The 26,910-nt window shown below is 38.0% G+C and overlaps 1 protein-coding gene across 1 annotated transcript in view; it reads right to left on the bottom strand.

Moving 5' to 3' along the window:
* The window catches only part of LOC141432873 (neural cell adhesion molecule 2-like), a 141,338-nt gene that overhangs the window by 68,208 nt on the left and 46,220 nt on the right, over window positions 1-26,910 (bottom strand). The window contains exon 2 of the mRNA XM_074094683.1: window positions 2,142-2,274. Within this exon, the coding sequence (XP_073950784.1) occupies window positions 2,142-2,274 (133 nt within the window). The remainder of the gene's footprint in view (window positions 1-2,141; window positions 2,275-26,910) is intronic.

Raw genomic sequence — 26,910 nt, 5'->3', positions numbered from 1 at the left:
AAAATTTTTACTTTTACGGTCATCCCGTAAAACCTAAATTGAAAATACAAACTGAAATATAGATGCACAGAAAAACCAGAAAAATAAGACCAGCACTGGGAATCGAACCCAGGTCCTCGGTATTCCGTACCGCGAGCTATACCGCTACACCACTGCTGGTACCGTTCCCCTTCTTCCCTTCTTTCTCGCTTTATCACTCTTTGTATCTCTCATCAAAATGTAACGAGTATGACTAAATTCCTTTTTTTTGCGTTGTACTCGTATAAACAATAAGATATATAATATAATTAATATATAATTACTGAAGTAGATACCCAATTTAATAAGATTCTTTTTGCTATACGTTATACTTCTAATCTGGGCTCTCGTAATAGATAAAAGATAGGAGATCCTTTCTTGCCGGATATCGTGCGTCCCAAAATATACGCCTTTTATGGTATTAAAATTGATGAATATAGGTACCGATATTATTAAAATATCAAGCAGAAATATACAAATAACGAACGGAATAGAAATATTATCGCGTCTGTGTCCTTTGTACGCCCGCCACTTTTTGCCACTCGCACAAACTCGCTAGCTTTTTAGGGTTCCGTAGCCAAAATGGCAAAAACGGAACCCTTATAGTTTTGCCATGTATGCCTGTCTGTATGTCTGTCCGTCCGCGGCTTTGCTCAGGGACTATCAATGGTAGAAAGCTGTGATTTTGCACGAATATACATATATGAAAACTATGCCGACAAAATGGTATAATAAAAAAATCCATAAAAAAAGGTACTCTACCTTCCATAGACGTAAAGTGGGGGTGTTTTTTTTTCTCATCCAACTTTGTAGTGTGAGGTATCGTTAGTTAGATCTTTTGAAACCATTAAGGAGTTGCTAAGACGATTTTTCGATGCAGTGATTTGTTTGCAAAGTAATTTTAGGATTTTTTCGGAGAACTAACCTAACCAACAAAGGGTTGGAAACCCCCCGACTTCATCACTTCAAAGCTCAATACCTCAAAAACGGCTAAACTGCTAGAAAACCTGCTATCAATTAAAAGAAACCGCATTCAAATCGGTCCACCCGTTTCAGAGCTGCGGTGCCACAGACAGACAGACATACACAGACACACTGACACACATAGCGGTCAAACTTAAAACACCCCTCTTTTTGCGTCGGGGGGAGTTGGCAAATGAAACATTTGGCAAACAATAATTCTGCGAAAGGCAGAACCCGATCCCACATACATCAACATCACATCTGGTACGGAACCCTAAAAAGGTTCCTGTTATTCGATTATGTGACTTTGGAAGCAGGCTTTGCTCGACATCGGCTGCTCATATCCCTCGGGACTTCAGGATTGGTCCTCGCATGCGAGTTCTTTAGAATAAATGTTTTTATTAAATTTATTGCTAGGAATTGAAAAGAATTAGTTGGAACTTTTTTAAATTTATCTACCGAAAATACAAACTGAGACATGGATGCACAGAAAAACCAGAAAAAGAGACCAGCGCTTGGAATCGAACCCAGGTCCTCAGCAATCCGTGCTGCGTGCTACACCACCGTCGCTGAGAATCTAGACACGAATTTTTCCTATGCATACATATCTCACTGATCATATCTATCTTACTATCTGAGATATGTATGCATAGGAAAAATTCGAGTCTAGATTCCTGTCCAGCGGTGTTGTAGGGATTATAGCACGCAGCACGGATTGCTGAGGACCTGGGTTCGATGGTCTCTTTTTCTGGTTTTTCTGTGCATCCATGTCTCAGTTTGTATTTTCGATATGGTTTCACGGGATACCCGTAAAAGTAACAAATTTGGAGTTGAAATAAAAAATACAAAAAGACTCCAAAAACCAATCATAAAATTTAACTTCGTAAAAAGTACAAGTTGGGAGGATATTCCTACGAACTGATTATTATTTAGCCTAGATTGATGTCCCACTGATGGGCAAAGGTCTTTCCCCATGTCCTTTCCGGATCTCCCACTCACCGTACGCAACACAGTAGCAAAACTACTATTTCGCGCCGGTATTCTGTGGGAGTGTGGCACTAACCCGGTCGAGCCGGCCCATTCGTACTGCAGCCAACAAGTGGATACAGTAAGGCTCTACCACATAAATAAATAAATAAAAATAATTTCGTCATAGTTACCTATAAAGTGGTTCCCCGTCGCTCTCCTTGAACCAGAGCACCATGGAGACCTGGTCTCCGGCGGCCAGGGGCTGGATGTCGCACGGCAGTGCCGCCTTTTTGCCCAACACGCCTTGCACATGCGCAGTGGGCACTGGAACAAGGAAACTATAATAAATCCCACTAATCCTACTAATATCGCAGCTAATCCTACTAATATTATAAATGTGAAAGTTTGTAAGTGAGTGAGTGAGTGAGTATGTTTGTTACTTCTTCACGCTGAAACGGCTGGACGGATTTCGATGATATTTGGCAAAAAGTTAGTTTATAACCTGGATTTAAACATAGGATACCTTTTATCCCGATACTCCCGTGGGATAGGGATAAAACCTCTAAATAACAACCGCTGGGCTTAGTCATAAAATTTAATATGTAGGTAGCTGGACGTCTGGAATAACACATAGCTTTGCTCGTGGTAAATTTCAAATGTAATTCCGCACATGAATTTCGAAAAACTCAGAGATGCGAGCCGGGGTTCGAACCCACGATCCTCTGCTTGAGAGGCGACAGGTCAAACCACTACGCCACCACGGCTTCACAGTTTATATTTCTATACGGAACTGTTTAGTAGATCTTCAAATTCAAACAGGGTTTAACAACAACATAAATGAACAAATCACCGCGGTGCACCGTAGAAATCATTTTACAGGGTCATTGTACCTTGAAAGCTTAAGATTTCATTGTTTTTCACCCTTATAATAAGGGGACAATAAGATGAAGAACAATCGGCAATTAATGTTAAATCAGTGGTTTCTCTGTTTTATTACAAGTGGGACCAATCTCTTCCACTTCTACCATTTTACTCCCTATTATGCCTATATTCGAGTGTTTAAAGTCAAAGTCAAAATATCTTTACTCAATTTAGGATAAAAACAAGCACTTATGAATGTCAAAAAAAAAACTACCACCGGTTTGGAAAAACTCTGTTGAGAAGAACTCAACGAGGTACATTTTTTTAAACAGATTTACATTATTAAATGATATCTATACATCACAAGTATTTAACACAACTTAATTTTTAACACAGTAGGTTCTCTATTTTTAGGGATCGCCAATGCGAATCAGAAATATTTCCAAATATCCCTGTCCATGAATCATTAACTCTAAGTGTTTTATATTATAAGTATTTTTACTGCTTTATGGTGTGCAATAAAGAATATTTGTATTATATTGTATTTCACGATTATATCATTATCGATATCCTTTAGGTCACTATGACAGATCAAAAATGCCTCAAAAAATCCGGGCTCTGATTATCAGCCTCTATCTAAACATACGACCCGCTTTTTATTGAGCAGTATTACCATATAGCCTATAAATGAAACTATTTTAACTCCAAGCAGGATATTTGTATGCAAGATATATTTTACCTACTTAAGTGCAATTTTATAAGCAACTAGCTGTTTGCGGCTTCACCCCCGTTTCCGTCTTTTTTTAGCATAGACCCCGACACCCTGACAGTAACGAATACACCAAAAAAATAATTATCCAATTCGGTGTCATCGTTGGGAAGTTACGCATACATTTCGATGATTTCTTTTATAATGTATTATAGTTATAAATATAGATATAAAATATAGATAGATATATAGAAGGAGAAGATCGATAAATGTTTTTTGCTTTCTTACTTTCTAAGTTTTCTGGATCATTTTGTGATAGGTATCTTGTATTATGCCGGTAAAGACGTGCTGGAATTTACATGAATTAATAGACAGTTAAAATATTATTATTTAACTTCATCATCATCATCATCCCAGCCTATATACGTCCCACTGCTGGGCACAGGCCTCCTCTCAGAACAAGAGGGCTTGGGCCATAGTTCCCACGCGGGCCCAGTGCGGATTGGGAACTTCACACACACCATTGAATTGCTTCGCAGGTTTGTGCAGGTTTCCTCACGATGTTTTCCTTCACCGCAAAGCTCGTGGTAAATTTCAAATGTAATTCCGCACATGAATTTCGAAAAACTCAGAGATGCGAGCCGGGGTTCGAACCCACGACCCTCTGCTTGAGAGGCGATAGGTCAAACCTAATGGCCACCACGGCTTTATTATTTAACTTAAATAAAGGTAATTGGAGACTTCTCCACACAAAAAGATAAAGGGAATGAGAGTGAGACTTATTTGAAACTAGAAGAGCTAGGGCGTTTCAAGCACTCCAGCGTTCGCTCCGATGTCAGTCCTTTGGGACACATTCAGGGACAAATAACAGCTAATCCATTCAAATTAAAAAAAAAACGAATTAGCGAAAAATGCGGGATTCGGTGGGCATTTCTGCTTTGGTTTTTAAACTTGAGGAACATCAGTTTGTGACTTTTCCCTTCCTATAAATTCATGTTATTGACATGGGAGGAGAGAATGTTTATAATTAGTTAGTTTATTGTGTTTATTTGCTGATACCTTGATAATTTCACAAATATTATCATAATATGAATGTCACTCTGACAGTTTTACAAATCTAATGATACCTCATAATATTCAAAACCATCCAGCCGTTAAAGCTACAGATAGAACCAAATAAATCTACCTATGTATGTGCTCCACAGAAAACCAGCGTTTGCTGTACATTACGTATAGCAACGCCTACTTATTAATTTCTCAGAAATTTGTCTGGAAGAGATCGCTTTTTAGCGATAAGATCGCCTATTGTCTACCTGAATTGTTCTATTTTTGTAATGTCTCTGTACTGCTTTTGGTGATCAATAAATAATAATTTGTATTGTATTGTATTGTGCGTGTGGCAACACATGCTGAGTGGTGGCCTTTTTGGTGTCCTGTCGTGTCACCACGTAATTTAGTTTTTATTGTTAGTTTTAGTCTTATTACTGTACGGTGGTGGTACTGATGGAACCAAATAAATCTTTCTTTCTTTCATATTATGTACGTCATACTACGCTCGAAAACATAGCTCTACCTCTAGCTTCAAAAATAACGGACTTCCATAGAAATATCGAACCAATCAATTCTGCAGCTAACACCCGCGCAGGATGAATGATTTAATTATATACATGGCTTATAGGGCCATGCTTTTAGTTCAAATTAAAAGCCAGATTTAAGGTCATAAGCTCATTACAGCCACCCGGCACCCGACCAGCACCACCTCGCCTTGAGCGGTTAGTATTCTTCATTTTTATATGTATGGGTATGCGCTCACTACATCAACTCCGTATCGACACCGGATCGCCTCACTCGCGAGGTGGCCACGCGCGGACGGTGAGTGGTCCACTCGATGACAGCCCGCTGCTCGCCGCCATACTGACTACTAGAACCTCGCGAGGTCCACTCGTTGTCAACGTGGCGTCCACCCGTGGCACCCGTGGAAAACCTGTCGACAGCGAGTGGACGCCGAAAGTCGAGGCGGTGCTGGTCGGGTGCCGGGTGGCTCTAATGATCTGTTACCTTTAATTTGACAAAACTAATGCATGTACAACCGAATACCCACAAATACCTTTAATATTGACAAACGAGTAAGTACTGCAAAAATCTACTTTCAAAAACTGCTACTTCAGACATGAACTAAAAGAATTTCTTTGCTCACCACCTTAAAAACCTTTGCAAAGAAATTATTTTAGTTAATTGATATGGAACTCCGCAAAGTAACGCCTGATTCAAAAAACTACTTCAGACATTGCTGAGTAGTCTTGTACGTGGATGATAACATAATTTTTGGCACTTCACTAAAGCTCAAGATAACTCACTCAGTTAAGCAATCGCATAGACCACATGGTACATCCACCAGCACCAATATCTGACACAACGAAGCGTGCATAACTATCTCTGATACGACTCTTTTTCTTGGCCGAAAGACGTGTCAGATATTTTTGCGAGCTCCACTTTATCCGCTCTATGTGTTGGAGGAGCAGACGACAAAGGGTAATTGCAGGTGTGATTCTTTTCGCTTTTCTTTAAAGCAATGCTGCGAGCGGTGCGGAGTGTACCTACATTCTCGTCTCATATAAACCTTTAACGGGTTTCTGTAGCGCGTCTTAGCAATAAATATTTCGTAAGCACTATATTATAAAAAAAAGTTATTGATGCAGGTGACGGTACTCAGCTAAAGGGGAGCAAAGTTATTTTAGTTAAGAGAAGTCTCTTCGTTCCATTCTCCAAACAAACGTAGTCCCGGTCTCATTTGAAAACTAGGGAACAGAAATAGATGAAATTTTGTAAGTATAGACTAGTTGTTTATACTATGCCTGTGGTTTTACAGATTTTCGTATAAATGGTAATATCAGAATTACAGGAGCTCAAAAGTCGACAAAAAAAAATGTCAACTTTGCACGAGAATTACAGACTAATAAAGCATTTTTACAAAAATCTATAAAACCACAGGCATAGAAAATGTAATGAATATCTTGATTGCAAAATATCATTGATTTCTGTGCTATACTTTACGTATAAAATGAGGACAACGAAACCCAAAATTCAACCGCCCAAATCTTGAAAAGCCTACAGCTATCTCGATATTACGGACGTCGTTGCGGAAGGCATGGGGGGGGGGCGGCTGCGAGCACTTATGTCACGAGCGATAAAGACAGCAATATCCCAAACGAATACCTAAAGCGGCCGCGCGGCCGGCAGGGAAACTTCTCTTAAGTATTTTTAGCTAAAACGGAAATTATTGCAAATAAATCTTCTTAAAGTAACCAAAAAGAGAAGAATCTGAGTCACTAACTCATCAACACCCAGCCTAAGGCAAAGCTGTGTTTCCACCAAAGATGTGCGAGGATGTGTTGCGAGGGATATGTTTTTCATCAACCAATAGAAACGCTTCATTTAACCTATCCTCGCACAGCACATCTCTGGTGGAAACAGCTGAGCGGAGCGAGGCGAGGTAAATGAAGCGTTCCTATTGGTTCATGAAAAATACATTCCTCGCATCCTAACACATCTCTGGTAGAAACGGAGCCTTAAACTTTTTTTATTATTTTATTCGACTGGGTGGCAAACGAGCAAGTGGGTCTCCTGATGGTAAGAGATCACCACCGCCCATAAACATCTGCAACACCAGGGTTATTGCAGATGCGTTGCCAACCTAGAGGCCTAATATGGGATACCTCAAGTGCCAGTAATTTCACCGGCTGTCTTACTCTCCACGCCGAAACACAACAGTGCAAGCACTGCTGCTTCACGGCAGGATTAGCGAGCAAGATGGTGGTAGCAATCCGGGCGGACCTTGCACAAGGTCCACCTGCAGATCTAAAAACATTAACCTCCAAACGTAAAATAAAATGTGCCACCAAATCGGCTCTGTAATTGACACTCGACTGCCTCTTAGCGACTGCCGTCACGCATCGAGCGAGACGGGTGACGCGAGAAGCGTGCGACTGTCACGGCAGGCTCGAGTTACAGGTGAATACACTCTCAGACTGACATGGGTAACAAAAAATCATAAACCCTACCGGTGGGGCCTGTAATGGGAGCAAATAATTACAACGGATGTTATACTAATCTAATGGAGTCAACATTTTCAACATTTCCCGGTTAACGTCATTCACAATAAAGAAAACACACACACAAACACACGCCTGTATTCCCAAATGGGGTAGGCAGAGCACACGAAACGTTACCGCTTCGGAGCCACTTTTCGCAATTTTAGGTTTTAAGTTTGACAAAAACGGTACAATAGTGACAGGTTGCTAGCCTGTCGCCTGCGGTATACCTTAATAAAGACCACTATGATTATTAAAGGAAATATTAAGTTTCGTAAACGGATAGAGACAATAAAAACCCCTATTGAAAATAATGTCTATTGTTTGAAACTAGAATAGGTGTAACATCATAATTAATTGTACCTACAACATTTAATGCAAATATATTTCTATTTCTAAAATACAAACTGAAATATAGATGCATAGAAAAACCAGAAAAATAAGACCAGCGCTGGGAATCGAACCTAGGTCCTCGGCATTCCATGCCACGTGCTATACCACTACACCACCACTGGACAGTGATACAGACACGAATTTCTCCTATGCACCACATATCTCAGCTTGTTTGTTTTCTTATTTAGTCACTCCTCCCTCATCGAGGAACTTTCAGCACCCCATTGGAACTAACCGCTCATCCGGACAAGAGATGTCGTTATTAAGCAATCAAATTAAGATTGGTTTTTTGGAATCTTTTTGTATTTTTTATTTCAATTAATAAAAAACCAGTACAAAATTAAAATAGTTTTTATTTTTATGTTGTTCAAAAAAGGATTGTCCAGTATTACAAAACGGTAGAGTTACTCTGCTTCACGGTTGGTTAGTTTTATTTTTAATCAAAGCTCGATACTTCGGAGCAGAGACTCTTTTTAACGTAAATATATTACGTACGTACCTACTAGCTGTTGCCCGCTACTCCATCCACGTAAAATTTGTTTATAACGGGAACTACGCAATTTTACGGGATAAAAACAATCCAATAATAATAATAATAATAATTCATTGTGTACTGTAGGAACTAGGCTGTATACCGCTGGCAGGTGGTAAAACTGACCACCTGGCAGGTTAGATTAACCTAGTTTTATATAAAGGAATAGGTTTTTTTATATTGTGTTTCTAGAATATAACTTTAAAACAGATTGACAGCGTATACATGCCGGAGCGCAGATTGCTCCGATAGCCTAAGCGGCTGGTGCCATTTTATGTAAATCTATTTATAATATACCAAGTTCTAAAATAAATATAATTAATTAATGATTGAAGAAGTTGTTTATTTTGAACTGAGTTTAAAGTCACGCGCGTTGATCAGTGGTAGCTCTTACTAAGTTACAGTCCGCACAGTACATAAATGTTAAATTCGCACGCCGGATTCCGGTAGGATATGCTAGATACTTAAGTAATGTTATATTATTTTCCACCTGTTGTAACCATATTCAGCGAATAAATTATCATTCATTCATTCATTCATTCATTCAATACCCTTCCCTGGGACTCAAACTATCTGTATATCGAATTTCATATAAATCGGTTCAGCGGTTTAGACGTGATGAGGTAACAAACAAACAGACTTATAACTCTCTCATTTTTAGTATTAGTGAGACATTTTTGCAGGTGGTAGGACCTTGTGCAAGGTCCGCCCGGATTGCTACCACCATCTTGCTCGCTAATCCTGCCGTGAAGAATCAGTGTTTCGGCGTGGAGAGTAAGACAGCCGGTGAAATTACTGGCACGTGAGGTATCCCATCTTAGGCCTCTAGGTTGGCAACGCGTCTGCAATACCCCTGGCGTTGCAGATGTTTATGGGCGGTGGTGATCTCTTACCATCAGGATACCCACTTGCTCGTTTGCCATCCAGTCGAATAAAAAAAAACTGATTTATTCATCATTATTATCACCCCGTGTGGTGTCGGGTTAGAATTACACCTCTTCATTTCTTCCGTGCATGTCGTAATAGGCGACTAAGGATAGGTTAAGGTATACCGTAGGCGACAGGCTAGCAACCTGTCACTATTGTACCGTTTTTGTCAAACTTAAAACCAAAAATTGCTAAAAGTGGCTCCGAAACGGTAACGTTTCGTGTGCTCTGCCTACCCCATTTGGGAATACAGGCGTGATGTTTTTGTTTGTTGTTTATTATCACCCAGAAGATGTCCACTGCTGAACAAAAGCCTCCACCTTAGAACGCCACAGTGAACAACAACTCGCCACTAGCATCTACCGTTTACCCGCAGCTTTCACGATGTCAATGCACCTATTGGGAAGCCTGCACCTGGCCTGGCCTGGCTTCGTCTGTTCGCCTCTTTATTATAACGTTTATTTAAAACTGACTAACGATTAACCTGTTTCACTGACTATTCCATCTGCCCAGCTCTAAAAAGAAATCTGGAACTTTAAATTAAAACTAAAAGGCTCAAGTCTTTTAAGAACGTTAATCTTTAATTTGTACGGTTTCACAGAAACCTTCTGTATGGTCCGAAATAAAAATAAATAAATGTAATAATTAAACGTTTATTTCTAGCTCTAGTTCCATATCAACATTATTAATTATATATTTAGGAGCCTGTCTCTTGTCGGTGGAGAAATTGCCATTCTGTACGCGTCTCTGCGAATGCTTTGAGCTCCTGATACGACGTTATATTGGTGTATGTATATTGTTGTTAGGTACCTTCACAATGTTATTAACATTCTTATAATAATGTTAGTTGCTTAATTGAATAACATCGCATTTTAAAATTGGAATTTCAAAGTTTAAAATTCAAAATTTAAAACCCTAGTCGCCAGCTCTGAAAGTTTACGTAGAATAACACTAAACTAAAACGCAGCAAAATTTTATTCAAATTCAAATACTCCAAACGGTTACTGAGCTCGGCCCATAAGTTTAGCATACAATGGGCGGTAGTACAATAAAGCTGAGCGTTGAACGGGAATCGAACGCGGATCGATACGGTGCACGGAGTCGGTCCTTGCTCAAAAATTCCTTTATGCTCACAACGCTCTGTGGAGTGGCCACGTGGTGCAAATAAACGCTGGGAGCTTAAGTACACAGTGCAGTTAGATATTTCCTGCTGAATGAGCTTAAATCAAAAAGGCTAAATTTCTTAAAAAATATATAATTCGGCTGCCATTTAGATTTTTTTTTATTCGACTAGATGGCAAACGAGCAAGTGAGTCTCTTGATGGTAAGAGATCACCATAGATTATACAATATTGATTACGTATTTTTTCTTCTGTCAAAATTATACAACATTATGTCGATTCAGTTTTTTTAATTTACTAGAAAATTCCCGGTCGAGATTATTTTTATTATCAGAGGGAGGAAAACAAGCAAGCAGTTTATCTGATGAAATATGAGATGAGATGTCGTGTTTGTTGCATCTCAAAAATACCTACGCAACATTTTAGAGGCAAACACTTTAAATTTTAGTGAATGCTCATCTTTGAAGGCTTTGAAGGCATTTTTGAGCTCAAAGAACAAATAAATCTAAACAAGTGAAAGGAGTGGTCAGGTTGAAAAATTAACTAATAGTTTTGTTTAGAATTATCTATCTGTTTAGTAAATTATTTTGAATTGTTTATGTATCTTTAATGCATCCATAAACCCTTACTAAACCATTTCTCTGTAATGGATAAATAAATAAATAAATAAATAAATATCATGGGACAATTCACACCAATTGACCTAGTCCCAAAGTAAGCTTAGCAAAGCTTGTGTTATGGGTACTAAGCAACGGATAAATGTAATTATATAGATAGATACATACTTAAATACATAGTAAACACCCAAGACCCGAGAACAAACATTCGTATTTCTCATACAAATATCTGCCCCGACACGGGAATCGAACCCGGGACCTCAAGCTTCGTAGTCAGGTTCTCTAACCACACATGGATAAAACGCACTTCTCGAAAAAAAAAAACTCAGACAGTTTAAATGCAAGTGATCTAGCTTTACATTCTTAATCTATATCAGCAGCTCAGAGCGTGTCCTTTGGCGGAAAATTCCGTGCGACTCAAAAGGCCGTACGTCCACAGGGAAACTTTGCACATACGCTTTTTTTCCTTAGCATACTTGAACATGTTTTCTGCAGAAATTGGATTCCAACTTACGACTTTCAGATTGTTATTGGGTTTCATTTAACTTTTCCTTTTATACAAATACGATTTAAAATCAGACCCTTCGATTGCAAATACGAGTATTATTATGTTTAAATAAATAATGGTAATAACTACAATAACAAGCCGTGGTGGCCTAGTGGTTTGACCTATCGCCTCTCAAGCAGAGGCTCGTGGGTTCGAACCCCGGCTCGCACCTGTGAGTTTTTCCAAATTCATGTGCGGAATTACATTTGAAATTTACCACGAGCTTTGCGGTGAAGGAAAACATCGTGAGGAAACCTGCACAAACCTGCGAAGCGATTCAATGGTGCGTGCGAAGTTCCCAATCCGCACTTGGCCCGCGTTTATTTACACATATTCGATACACATAAAAATACATTAGATGGAAAAAATAACATCGAATAGTATAAAGTGGACCCCACTCAGCATACTGTTACGGCAAGCCGCAACGCTGTTTTTCAGTGGGACCCATTTAAAAACTAAAACTGTTGTTATTATTCCTAACCTGTGTAATGTGTCACTGCTGTTATAAATATTTTTTTTTTCTTTCTTCTTTCTTTCTTTCACGGGATATGGATAAAATCTTGAAATTTGAACCGCTGGGTTTAGCCACGAAATTTTGTACAGCTGTTCTTAACACAACCTCAATGAAGATCACGATGTAAATTTTGGTATTTCCCAGGGGAATTTTGTAAAATCCCGGAATTTCAATTGTTACTACCAGATGGAATAGTTTACGCGTGCGAAACCGCAGGTAAACTCTAGTCCGTTAAATAAACGGATAATGTTATGGTTCATTGCAATGTATAAGGCAATATCGCTCGAATAACAGATAACCGTAGAGGAGGAAAAGTTCTCGAGTGTGTATCAGAAACTGGAATACCTGTCGGCAGGCCTCCCACTTTTTAATTCCACATCTTACCTAACATTAAAATATATATACATTCTTTTAACCCCATAATCTATTATAATGTAGAAATTGATCCCTATTTCCCTTGGTCACGCCGTAACTTAAGAACGAGTTATCAATTTAAACCATCTTTTTCAAGTTTACAACTTTGCAGAAGGTTCGCGAAAAAAATTAAGAAAGTTAAGCAGAAAATTATAAAATTTAGGAAACTTAATGACTGTATAAACTTTTCTAATGTAACCTTATCGCCTTCAAATACAACCGCTAGGGTTAGAAACAAAATTAAATTTGACATGGGTTTTTATGTGACGATAATTAATTTTATGATATAATTTTAGGGTATCCAGGAATTTTGAACGAAATTTGGTATATAGCTGGAATAATAAATAACCCCAAATAATAATACTATCCCAAAATTACCACAGCATCGGGATAAATTCCAAAATTCAACCACTTAGATATTATTATTATTGGAGTTATTAAATTCACGATGTATTTTTTTTAATTCCCACGGAATTTTTCGCCTTGTCCCGGAGTTTTTTTTTTATTCTACTGGAAGGCAAACGAGCAAGTGGGTCTCCTGATGGTAAGAGATCACCACCGCCCATAAACATCTGCAACACCAGGGGTATTGAAGACGCGTTGCCAACCTAGAGGCCTAAGATGGGATACCTAACGTGCCAGTAATTTCACCGGCTGTCTTACTCTCCACGCCGAAACACAACAGTGCAAGCACTGCTGCTTCACGGCAGGATAAGCGAGCAAGATGGTGGTAGCAATCCGGGCGGACCTTGCACAAGGTCCTACCACCTGCAACAGTTTCAATTCGATTTCTAGGGTAAGGTAGGGTAGGGCTAGGGTAGGGTAGGGTAGGGCTAGGGTAGGGTAGGGTAGGTTTTATCTGTGCCTTTACCCGCGTAAAGGCTCCTTTAAATAAATACTACTTAAATCGTGAAACAATTATAAAAGCAAACACTCGTATTGATTTTGTTTCAGAGTGGAAGTGTGGAGAAAATTGCAGACATCTTAAATTGAAGATGGTCATTCGATTCAGACCGTGGGCTTTAAATCGAGTGGAGTGAAGACAATGCTACGGCAGTACACAGAGTTAGAGTGTTTCTTCTTAAATTTTAACCTCGTAAGATCCAGCGTATTAAACTTATGAGTTTAATTACAGGACTATAATATATTTTTCACACCTCTCCTTCAGAAAAGTAACTTTTCCTCCCTGACGAGAGGGAGCAAAGTGCAACTTTTCTGTTCAAGGCTTTTCTAAGTGTTTTATTGCAAATGCCATTTTTTGAAGTTGATAATTGTTAAGCCACACCATTTTCTTTGCTGGTTGTTCTTTATAATAATATTTTGATTTTTTTTTCAAGTTTCTTAATGCTCGGTGTGAAAAGTTGTATGAGCGACTCGGGAGCAAAATTATTTTCATCTTGGGCGTTAACACTTGAATACCTCATTACGCTCAGGATTCTACTTTAGAATCCCTCGCTACGATCAGGATGCTATTGCAGAATCCTTCGCTACATTCTGGATTCAATGTACGCCCTCGCCTTAAATACAACATTTTGCTCCCTTGTGACACAAATAACTATAACACGGTATAAGGCCGCTTATAGACGTCTGTTGTTTTCACCGTACAACGGACCGTTGTTTTTGCCGGACTTGCGGTGTTGTATGGCTTACAATGAATGTGTGTACATGCACCGGACACTTGTCCGGTGATGAGGCCATGCAACACCGCGAAAAGGATCCGTTGTCCGGAGAAAACAACTGATGTCTACAAGCATCCTAAGGGTTCTGTTTCACCATTGATTGGTACATTTTGTGACACATGTGATATTTTATCTGCTTCGTTATCAACTTATCTTAGCCTTATGCGTCCTAATGCAGGGACACAGGCCATCTTTTAAAATGAGAGGCTAAGACTATAGTCCTCACGCGTGCTAGTGCATATTTGACCAGTATTCTGCCAAAAGCATAGCAATTTAGAAAAAGTCTGATCATTGCACATTGTGACATTGATAGTTTATCGCGCGCTGTTCCCTCGGGAACTGTGCATTTTTCCGGAATAAAAAGTAGCCTATGTCGCTCTCGGGCCCATAAACTATCTCTGTGCCAAAAATCACGTCGATCCGTCGCTCCGTTTCGACGTGAAAGACGGACAAACATACAAACACACACACTGTCGCATTTATAATATTAGTATAGATAGTATAGATTTTATTTTAAACTGCCTAGTGATTTGCTTCTATCTCACCTAATTTATTGAATCTTTGCTGATATCCATATCAATGAAGTATTTAATAAACAATTAGGTACTTTGCTCACCTGTGACCTTAATATAGCTGTGTCTATGCAACAAACGTTTGTCATGCAGCTCGGCCACCTCCAAACTGTTAGAATACACACAAACCCAACTTTCACCACCACCACTACGCCGACACGTTTCGGACTCAACCAGAGTTCATCCTCAGAGTAACACAATCGTTCACCATGCTACCAGATTTTAGTGATAGATTACATAAAGCCTTAATAATCTGTGTACTGCGTTATTACTAAGAAGCGAAAGCAAATAGTACTGGGAGCGGCCGGCTGCGCAAACACGGCGTCTCGCAGGGACGAGCGAGAGAGCACTAGTATTACCTACTATTCTGTCTTATTAACACTGCTTAACTTGAAATACAATTTATCTTTCTTGCTTTTCATTCGGTGACAACACATTGTTTGTGCTGTTTTTGACAGGTACCTAAATCTTTATTTGGATTAATCTACTTTTTAGGGTTCCGGAGCCAAAATGGCAAAAACGGAACCCTTATATAGTTTCGCCATGTCTGTCTGTCTGTCCGTCCGCGGCTTTGCTCAGGGACTATCAATGCTAGGAAGCTGTAATTTTGCATGGATATATAATGGAAACTATGCCAACAAAACGGTAAAATATTTTTTTTTGTACACTTTTTAGGGTTCCTCGCATAGACGTAAAGTGGGGGTGTTTTTTTTTTTCTCATCCAACCCTATAGTGTGGGGTATCGTTGTATAGGTAACATTAAAACCACCATTATATATTTAAATCCATTAGGGGGTTGCTAAGACAATTTTTCGATTCAGTGATGTATTTGCGAAATATTCAACTTTAAAGTGCAAATTTTCATTAAAATCGAGCGCCCCTCCCCCTCCTCTAAAATCTAAACCTATGGGTGGAAAAATTTGAAAAAAGGATGATAGTAAGTATATCAAACTTACAAGGAAAACTATAACTGTTAAGTTTGCTTGAAAATTATTAGTAGTTTAAAAGTAAATAGCAGCCTAAGGTATAAAATATACCTAAACTTGGAAGATTCTGAGATTGTATTGTACCGTTTTGTCATCATAGTTTTCATATATTATTATATCCGTGAAAAATAACAGCTTTCTAGCATTGATAGTCCCTGAGCGAAGCCGCGGACGGACGGACAGACAGACAGACATGGCGAAACTATAAGGGTTCAGTTTTTGCCATTTTAACTACGGAAAACGAATTAAACAGAAAAGTGTAACAAGTTACTCTAAACCATAAAATTTAGGTATACCTAAATGTCACCTAGATTGCTGTTAACGGGCGTCCAAAACACTGTGCCCTTAGTGTAAGTTTTCAGTTACAAAATACGTCTCGATCGCGTTTGCGTTAAAATCTCAATTTGTATGCAAACACGAACAGCGCCTCTAGCGGAACGTTTGCGATGTTCGTGTTTCCATACAAATTGAGATTTTAACGCGAACGCGATCGAGACGCATTTTGTACCGAAAACTTACACTAAGGGCACTGGCTGCGTTCCTTATATTTTTACCCAACTGCCCGAAAGAGGGTTGTTTTTTCGTAACATACTTAAGTACTTAGCGAAGGAAGAAGCATTGGCAGGCCTTCCACTAGACAGACAATTGGAATTATATTGTGTTGTTAAATATTGGGACGAAAATATTTCAAGAAGAAGAAAGATATATTTTGAATTGGTATAGCGTCTTGAAACGTTTTATAGGCTTCCTTGTGAAATTTAATTTCCTCTGTTTTGTTTATTTTCACTGAACCCTTTCAACCCTTTCAATACGTAGTAGTGCGCAAACTCGGTAAGTCGGTTAAAATATTACTATACCTTGTAAGCTCGGCCCAAAGTGGATCAAAGACTTAATAAGCAAGGTTGGTTCAAAATTTGGTAGAAATACTAAATATTGACCAAACTAAGCGCATTATCTATACCTACTGAAACAAATTGACGTTTGCTTTTTTGCATATACTAGCTTACTTATCTACATTATTATGTCGTGGTTTTTATTTAAGTTTCGTCTAAAGAAACCAAACTGCCCTCTTATAAATCCATAGTCGCTGAACAGCCATGTAACGAAACTCGTGCTTATAATAACAATAAAATAAAATAACTCTTTTCACACCTCTCCTTCAGAAAAGTAACTTTTCCTCCCTGACGAGAGGGAGCAAAGTGCAGCTTTTCTGTTCAAGGCTTTTCTAAGTGTTTTATTGCAAATGCCATTTTTTGAAGTTTATAATTGTAAAGCCAGACCATTTTCTATGCTGGTTGTTCTTTAATAATAGTAAGATTTTTTTTTCAAGTTTCTTAATGCTCGGTGTGAAAAGTTGTATGAGCCAATCGCGAGCAAAATTATTTTCATCTTGGGCGTTAACACTTGAATCCCTCATTACGCTCAGGATTCTACTGTAGAATCCTTCGCTACATTCTGGATTCAATGTACGCCCTCGCCGTAAATACACCATTTTGCTCCCTCGTGACACAAATAACTATTATTGCACACCATGACATAGCAAGCAGTACAGAAAACACAGGTATATACACAGAGTTAAGCAATAGAGAGGGCACAACTGCGTTAAAATTGGTTGCTTAGTTTGAGCAGATATCGATAAGCAACTTTGTTAAATTATGCAACGAATAATAGAAATAAAAGAAAACAATAACTTTTTTGTTCATTTCGTATAAATAATAATGGGCATTTTGACGGCCGGTAACAATTTCAAGCTTGCGAGACTAATAGTACATTACTGCAGAGGCCGGGAAAGAAAGGCTTGCAGGCCGAGTATGTATAGACGAGACGAGATGTATACGAGGCTGGCATGTTCTTTCACGCCGAGGCTTGTATAGTGCTTTTCTCAAACATGCACTAAAAGAAATAAAAACTCCTAGAAATCAATGTTTTATTCGTAAGACAACTAAAATTGTACCAGGCTCAAATTATAACTGCCATCTATATAAGTTTTTATTTCATTCTAAAATGATTTTTTAAAACGTTAAAATAATTCCAATTCCAATTAAATCAAATTGCTATAAAAAAATAAAACGCAAATTTTTGGCTCGGGACAAACTAGCATTTTAATGGACTTATCATAAACTCTCTCACCCTTCTCTGCTGCGAAGGTAACAAAGGAATTCGCACCACACTGTAGGTACACTGCCCCTTCACTACATTCCGGATATCAGCCAACATTTTTGCGGTTGACGTCAAAGGCTTTGCGCATTTTACTTGCCTCCAAGCGGCCAAATATTTACACTGCCGTATGCTACTTATTCATCATTCGCACGTCTTATACTTCACTTATCTCTTGGGGTAATAAGTGCATCGATAACCGGTTTTTAACCCCCGACGCAAAAAGAGGGTGAGTTTGACCGCTCTGTGTGTCTGTCTGTATCACCGTAGCTCTTAACGGGTGGATCGATTTTAATGCGGTTTTTTTATTTGAAAGGTTTTCTAGCAATGGTTGTTAGACATTTTTTTATCAAAATCAGTTAAGCCGTTTTTGAGATATTGAACTTTGAAGGGGGTTTTTCCAACTTTTTGTTGGTTAGGTTAGGTTATTATAAACAAAGGCTTAAAACGTCACAAAGAACGACAACTCACCACTTGCATCCAATTCGACATGTGATCTCTTTCTCGAAGTTGGACCTACCTAACCTGGACCGTTTGTCCCAGGTACCTAAACAGGTGTATAATTTTCTCTTATTTTGAAAGCTGTATTTCCCCTCTTTGTAAGCGTAACTATTGACATATTTATTATAATTACTCCCACTAAATACCTTCCATGAATGAAAGAAAATTTCATCTGTACATTCTTGGACAATAAATAATCGTGGAAACGTGGTGAATAAACAACGGCGGGGTTTCATTAAACGAAGGAAGCCAAGCGAAGTCACTATTCCAATGTATTTTACTTTCACTTTCTTTATTCACTGTTATTATGCTGGATCGCTAATACATAATATTCCTCAGAATAATTTCATCATTTATTACAGCCCCCACCCAGTAAATGGTTATTAATAGTTGTCTAGAACTATTAATTTTCGGTGAATAGAATTCTTGTATTATTCACCATGACTGTGAAAGATGTAGCTGCTTGCTTATACATTTGAAATATGAAATTATTATGCAAAATGATCAAAATATGATGTTGAATTTCTAAGTCTGCGTTTGTACTGCTTAATTAAACTTTGTGAAATTAATTACGCATCATAATAGTGAATGACTGTATTGCCTAAAAATGTAGTTGTGTAAAAATTAAATGTATTTTTGTGGTGTTAGTCTTTAAAAAACATCGTACATCTGTTTAAAAAAGATAACATATATATTAAGACCTCGTTGACTTTCCTGCCGGGTTCTTCTAAAGGTTTTTCCGAATTGCTTCCGCTTCCTGAAATAAAGATATTTTAACTTTGTCTTTTTTGACTTTGACTTTGAATCATTAGGCGAGCCTAGTACAGATGAGGATACTCACACAATAAATTGCTTTGCGGGTGTATGTACATACTCTTAATTTCACTTTTAGCGAAAAGTACGAGTACCTATATTTAATTTGTTACTCTTGCACGTTAGAACGGCTGGACGGATTTGAATACAATTTGGTATGCAGATAGCTGGATCTATAAAAAAACACATAGGCTACGTTTTGGTCTGATCCATCCATCCATAGCAGCCCTTAATTCGTCCGTCTTCGGACATAGGCCTCCTCTCCATTCCTCCACGCCTGGCGATCGACAGCCATATGCATCCATCCTCCACCCGCCTGTCGGCAGATATCGTCCTTCCACCTCATTGGCGGTCTCCCTCTACTGCGAGTGTTTTCACGAGGTCTCCACTCCAGTGTTCGCCTCGCCCAACGATCGTGGTTCATCCTGGCAATGTGCCCTGCCCATCTCCACTTATTCCTCTCGATCTCTTCCACCACGTCCCGAACTTTTGGTCTGATATACCAACGGAATCAGGTATCACAGTTGTAAAATCCCAAATCACACCCACTAAGTTTGGAGACATAAAATGTTGTATGTGCATACTCGTATTTCATGCAGTTTAAATAAAGACCACGGTATATTTTTTGTGAATTCCTGTGAGAATTAAGTATAATGCTAGAATTTCAATTCAATTATTAGACATAATACGACGAAGTGGAAGACGAAGCGTTGGTAGGCCTTCCGCTATGTGAACTTCCAACATCGTGAGATTTGCCGGCAACGTGGACGAACTGTCGAGTTGCCGTTCATAGAGCGTTCTAAGGGAAAGGTATGTCTTCAACAGTGGACATCTCCCAGCTGTTGATGATGATGATGATCATTATTATTATTTCCATTAGATAACAGTGCTGAGTGGAAACGCGGCCTTAGTGCCACGGCGTAATTTTTGGAAATTGTACAAATCAAACATCATCCAAACGCCATTTTAGCGTGAAGGCAAACACGAACCAAGTAAGCAACACTCAAGCTCACGTTCACAAGCTCTCGTATAATATGAGTAGGATTTATGTTTGTGGTTGTATTTTATTTTATTCGGCACGTGTATTGACTTCCCGCAGCGACATCCGGCGACATATCGCGATATATTGCCGACAAATCGACAAATGAACTATTCGTATATTGGCGGATCAAATTATTTGCCTTTGTGTTTTCAGTGGGTTCAGTGGCAAAAGGAAAAAACGTAATCCGTAAAGGATAACATCGTTGTCCGAGACCAAGTTATACGCGAACGAAAAATTTATTAGAAATTGAGCAGAAAACAGATATAGGCATTAGGTACCTACTGTTTGAGGTTAGAATAAAGTGAAATCACATACTAAAATGTATATAACTCCGTTCAGCAGTTTTACATGGGTGTGCAATGATTTGCGTAGCATAGCAACCATTTTGCTAATTTTAATTTTACATAAACAAAATGCATATTAAAAACTGCATAATTTCTGAAAACATAAAAGGTTGACATACCTAATCTGTAATTGCATAATAAACGATGATAATATTAATTGTACCGACTAAAAGCATAATGTAAATTATTTTTCAGTTGGAAAAAAACTGATGTCTTATAGTGTCATCAAAATTGATGCAGTAGTTTGAGGGATAAATATAAATAAAATTCAAAATAATATTGGCATAATAACTTCGGATTTTAAAAATATTGTTTTTATATGATAGGGGCAAATTTATATTTTTTTAGGGTTCCGTAGTCAACTAGGAACCCTTAAAGTTTCGCCATGTCTGTCCGTCTGTCTGTCTGTCTGTCCGCGAGTAAGCCCAAAGACCGTTAGTACTAGAAAGCTGTAATTTGACATGAATATACATAACAGTCACGCCAACAAAGTGGTACAATGAAAGAAAGTAAAAAACTTTTTTTTGGGTACCTCCCATTGACGTAAAGTAGGGGTGATTTTTTTTTCTCGACTAAAACTTTATTGAGGGGTATCGTTGGATAGGTCTTTTAAAACCATTGAGGGGTTGCTTAGACAATCATTCTATTCAGTGATCTTTTTGCGAAATATTCAAATTTAAAGTGTAAAAAAAATCTAAACTGTCGGGTGGAAAAATTTGAAAAAAATCATAATGGTAGTAAATATATCAAATTTACAAGGCAAATTAAAGCGGCTAAAATTGATTGAGAATTATTAGTAGTTTAAGAGCAAATAGCAGCCTAAGGTAGAAAATATACCTAAACTTGGAAGATTCAGTACACAATACGAAATCCTTAGAAAAATATTATTTGATTTTTTCTTAATGGCTACGAAACCCTATACAGGGCGTGTACGACACGCTCTTGGCCGGTTTTTTTTATTACTAAAATAAACGATTCAAGTCACGATTACATTACCAGGAATGGTCCGATAAGTTTTGATCTTTTCTGAGTTTGTTTTTGGAGGGGCAGAACAATACCTTGAAAACCGGAATGCTGCTTTCACCAGCAATTGAGTTTCCACAGGAATATTGTAAACGGCACAAAATTGTTCATCACCACTTCACTGCACAGTTTTTTAGAGGTTTTTGGGAGTTTTATAGTATTTTGAGAATTAAGAGTTTATTTAGAGCGGTTGTACAAAATTATAGCGTCGTCTGGAGTCTTTTTGAACATGAAACTACCGTGAGACTCACTCATATTAAATGATATTTTAACGGATAACTCACGTCTTAAACCGAGTTTAGCTCGACATGTTTCGGGCTATTTCGTAGCCCTTCTTCTCAGCACGCGACTCGGCGGCTGCCGCAACACGCACACTACGCGCCACCTACGTACGTGCTGCGTGCGTAGTGTGCGTGTTGCGGCAGCCGCCGAGTCGTCTGGAGTCATTTGCTTTCTTCGTTCTTCGTTCGAATTTCGGTGCCCAATGGTAGCAGGGTATGGTAGCGTTCATGTTAATGTGTGGGTGTATGTATGAGTTAAAATGAATTAAATATATTTAAAAAATAAATTAATAAATACCAGTTTTATTTCTTTATTGTTTAATTATACTATCTATATTATAATTCACGCCGAATCCTACACATATTTTGGGATACCTATCTTCTGCTTCTAAAATTATGCAAACCAATTTACGTAAACTTCCTAAGACGGTGTTATATCGAGTTGATAATATCGTACGTGTATAAAATACATGCATAACATTAACATAATTAGTTAGAGAAGTTATGGACAGCCTCTTGCATGCACGTTGAGGTATTATCTAGGTACTTACTCAATATTATAGTTTTATGAAGCTTGGGTAAATAATAACTTTTTCACTTCTCATGCTCTTAAAACGTTACTTTAGTCTAAGCATATCGGGACTAAAGCTCCTTTTTTATTCTCTAGGGATTAAAGTATTTTTTTTAATTTACCTTGGAAACCCCTAAACAGCCAACACGGTGTTTGTGAATGGCAGATTTTTAGGGTAAAATATTTAAAAAAAAACCGGCCAAGAGCATGTCGGATACGCCCAAGATAGGGTTCCGTAGCCATTACGAAAAAAATCAAGTAATATTATGTGCGTTATAGCACAATTAAAACACTTACTAAACTGTCTTAAAATCTATTACCAGAGAAAGAGCGTATCTTCACGGCACTTACGTCCTTTTGTTGAGAAGCGCAGTTTTTCGGCAATAACTCAAAAACGGTATATCCGATCATGTTGAAACCAATTTTCATTGAAAGTATTTATTAAACGTTACCTTTCCATATTTTTTGCATATTTTTGAACAAACGGTTTACAAGATAGAGGGGGGACACAACTTTTGCTACTTTGGGAGCGATTATTTCCGGAAATCTTCACTTAATCAATTTTTTTTTTGAGAAACCTTATTATCTTTTCAAAAGAGCTATCGAACTATGTGCCACACGTTGATGCGAGTTAAAAAAATATTCTTTTTTTCAATTTCTGTTACGTGTATGGAGTGCCCCCCCTAAAAATATTCATTTTTGTAATTTAACTACAAAACTAAATAGCGGCTTTGACAAGACATCTGCACTCCAAATTTCATTGATTTACATCTTGTCGTTTTCGAGTAAAATGCCTTTGACATACGGACGGACAGACAGAGAGACGGATTTGACGAAACAATAAGGATTTCGTTTTTGCCATTTTGGCTCCGGAACCCTAAAAAGCTGTAATGGTGTGTGTTATTTTTCATGGGCATTTGTATGTTAACCGTTCAATCGAACAGGCGATTTTAATAAATTAAAAAGTACAAAATATTTTTGAGCTGTCAAAATTTGAAAAAAAAAAAACAGGCAGGCGAGTCAAATGGTGAACTTTTAGAACATAACGATTTTTTTTAATTTAAAAACGCAGGCAAAATTAGTGTTAATGGCCCAAAATGTGTCGCAAGTTTCGCATTCCACGTGTGTGCATGTGTGTACTACAATATAATATTGTTTTTTTTTATTCGACTGGATGGCAAACGAGCAAGTGGGTCTCTTGATGGTAAGAGATCATGCAACACCGCCGATAAAAATGTGCAACACCAGGGGTATTGCAGATGCGTTGCCAACCTAGAGGCCTAAGATGGGATACCTCAAGTGCCAGTAATTTCACCGGCTGTCTTACTCTCCACGCCGAAACACAACAGTGCAAGCACTGCTGCTTCACGGCAGGATTAGCGAGCAAGATGGTGGTAGCGATCCGGGCGGACCTTGCACAAGGTCCTACCACCTGAAAACAAACTCATTATTTGCTGGCTTCAATATTTAAACGTAACCTCCGCCTCTACATCCATTTTTATATCCGTACAGAGAGAAATATTCCCATAAAAAACTGATTCACCAATATACAGTGAAAATGGCATCGTATTGAACAGCAAATGCAGTAGGCAGAGCATGCTCGCAATGAAAACCGGACTAACGGTTAGTTAGTATTGTAGCTTTCAGGCCGATATTGTCGCGTATCCAGAGCAGGAAAATTGCTACAGGCTCTAGCAGTTTTATTAAAGCTACAGGAGTTATTGGTGTAGGTTAGACAGCGAGTTATTTTTGATATCCGTTAACTTTAAGGGGAGAATCTACAGGTCAAATTATGTTAATTTCTCTAAGACACTATTGACCAACTCTTATTGTTCGAAAGATAATCAAGTTAAGTTTATTAATTTATTATTAGCAGTAAAACAGCGTAAAGGTCCTTAGTTTATGTTTTTTTTTTCAAAATCCATATAATTATCAGGTAGTTCATATCATTGAATTGAGTCGTCTGCCGAAGTTAACCGATATAAAAACACGGCGTATTTAAGACATGGTGATATGCTTTGTATCTGCAATGACACAATTAGATCGTTCAGTTGTACCATTTAAAGAAGGTGAGGAATATGTCGTTTTTGGATTAAATTTCAATTCAATATTATGGATTCCATCTAACAGAGAAGCTTTGACGCGGGTAGGTATAAAGCTGAAATTAATACCAAATAATTGAGTCTGCTACCCCTTGAAGCTGTAAAAATAAAACAACTCAGTTAACGCAATCAAAAGACACTTACACTCATCAAAAAAGATGTTTCCATACACATTTTTGTATCCGAAAAACCTCAGTACTTTCGGTTGTTCTAGAAACTTGAAATTGGTACAAAGTTAGCTTTTATAGAACTATCAACAAGAAAAAATGTAAAAAATCATTTTAAACGAATGACCTCTAACTACATTCATTTTTGTTAGGAGAAGAGCCCTGCTCACACTGAATATTCATAGATATTTACAAATTTGTAAGGAACTCGCTGTGCAATTCCGATTTACACTTGATCGCTTTTTTTATGGTGTTATCTGCGAATTTACGTTTATCCATTTCTCAGTATATCCCATAGTAAAAACTTGGTTTTGTTTGCAACGGTAGATTTCAGTTTTCGACCTTTGGGTACGTAAGTTTCACGATTTGATTTGAGTAGCATCTGTTCCAACCAAAAGGGCATTGTCTTAAGTCATTGTACAAATTAGGGGTCACATTAATAATGTTTAGAGCGGGACCCTATCGTTACTGCGGTACCCATCCTGGTACTCTTCGTTTTCCGATCTCACAGCGCTTCGTTGGGAGCTGCTAAACCTCCAACTTTGAAGATTCTATTAATATTAAGTATAAAAACTTCATATATGCATCTATCGTTTTTTTTGTAGCGGATAATCTTGCATACCTAAAAACCTGCTATGAGCTTTTCGTAATAAATAAAATAAAATAAATCAATCAATCAAATTAAGATTGGTTTTTGGAGTCTTTTTGTATTTTTTATTTCAACTCCAAATTTTGTTACTTTTGTTGTCCAGTGGTGGTGTAGAGGTATAGCACGCAGCACGGAATGCTGAGGACCTGGGTTTGATTCTCAGCGCTGGTCTCTTTTTCTGGTTTTTTCTGTGCATCTATGTTTCAGTTTGTATATTGGATATCAATGAATCAAATCAATCAATTAAATCAATCAATGGAATCAATTAATCAAATCAATCAATCAATCAAATCAATCAATCAAATCAATCAATCAAATCATTTATTGTCATAAAGGGAGTGATTACATAAATGGTAACAATTACATTGAAGTTCGTCACAATCAGCCAGTGTATGGCGCACAATATTCGGTAGATACGCTAATACGCTCCTCATAATGTCATTGAATCAATACAATACAAGAAAAAAAAAACAATAATCAAGATTTAGAATACTAATAAAACTACCAATAGTAATAGAAATGTCTATATCATGTACTGAACGTGCGGGTGCAATGGCAATAGTAGGTGCAATACAAACAAACAAATAAATACATTTATTTCAGACCTTCTAGAAACGATTCATAGTTATGTTATGTATATGTGACAAATATTTAAAGCTTTACTTAAACTTACAATAAAGCCAACTAAACGGAGCTGTGGAAGATGTTACTATTATAATTTATATCAGATTTTTTAAAACAGTGGTTAAGCTACTAGAGCGAGAGATATTTGACTACTAACATCATTTAGCACTCTTAATCATACTATTTTACCTACAATTTTTTTTTTGCTCATAATTATGTTTCATCAGTTTTTGCGTTGATAATTTCTACCCATGCAAAACGACAGCTTTTTAGCATTAACAGTTTCTAAGCTAGGCCACGGACGGGCATACAGACGGACGGACATATAAACGGACGGACATGGCGTTCTAAATGGTTCCTTAAAGGACTACGAAACGCCAACGGCATTCATCACCGCACGCAGTCCGATCGCACACACGTTCAAACGTCCATATGGCTTTTGTTTGTAACAATCGATTACATTACAAACAAGCCCTTTCCCAGTAAATTAGTCATTGGAGGGTTAACGTGTTTACATTGTAATTAGAGACAGACGGACGAACAGTGCGTACGACAGGTATAAACCAAGCTCTGTGTCGACTTCGCGCGGCAAACCATTAAACATTAGCACTAAAGAGATAACACAGGGAGTAGCATAGTAGAAATAAGCAACCTGAGATATGTATGCATAGGAAAAATTCGCGTCTAGATTCCTGCCCAGCAGTGGTGTAGGGGTTATAGCAC

Source organism: Choristoneura fumiferana, chromosome 11 (genome assembly GCF_025370935.1).
Source record: "Choristoneura fumiferana chromosome 11, NRCan_CFum_1, whole genome shotgun sequence".
NCBI lineage: Eukaryota > Metazoa > Arthropoda > Insecta > Lepidoptera > Tortricidae > Choristoneura > Choristoneura fumiferana.
This window is presented reverse-complemented; position numbering and strand designations above follow the sequence as displayed.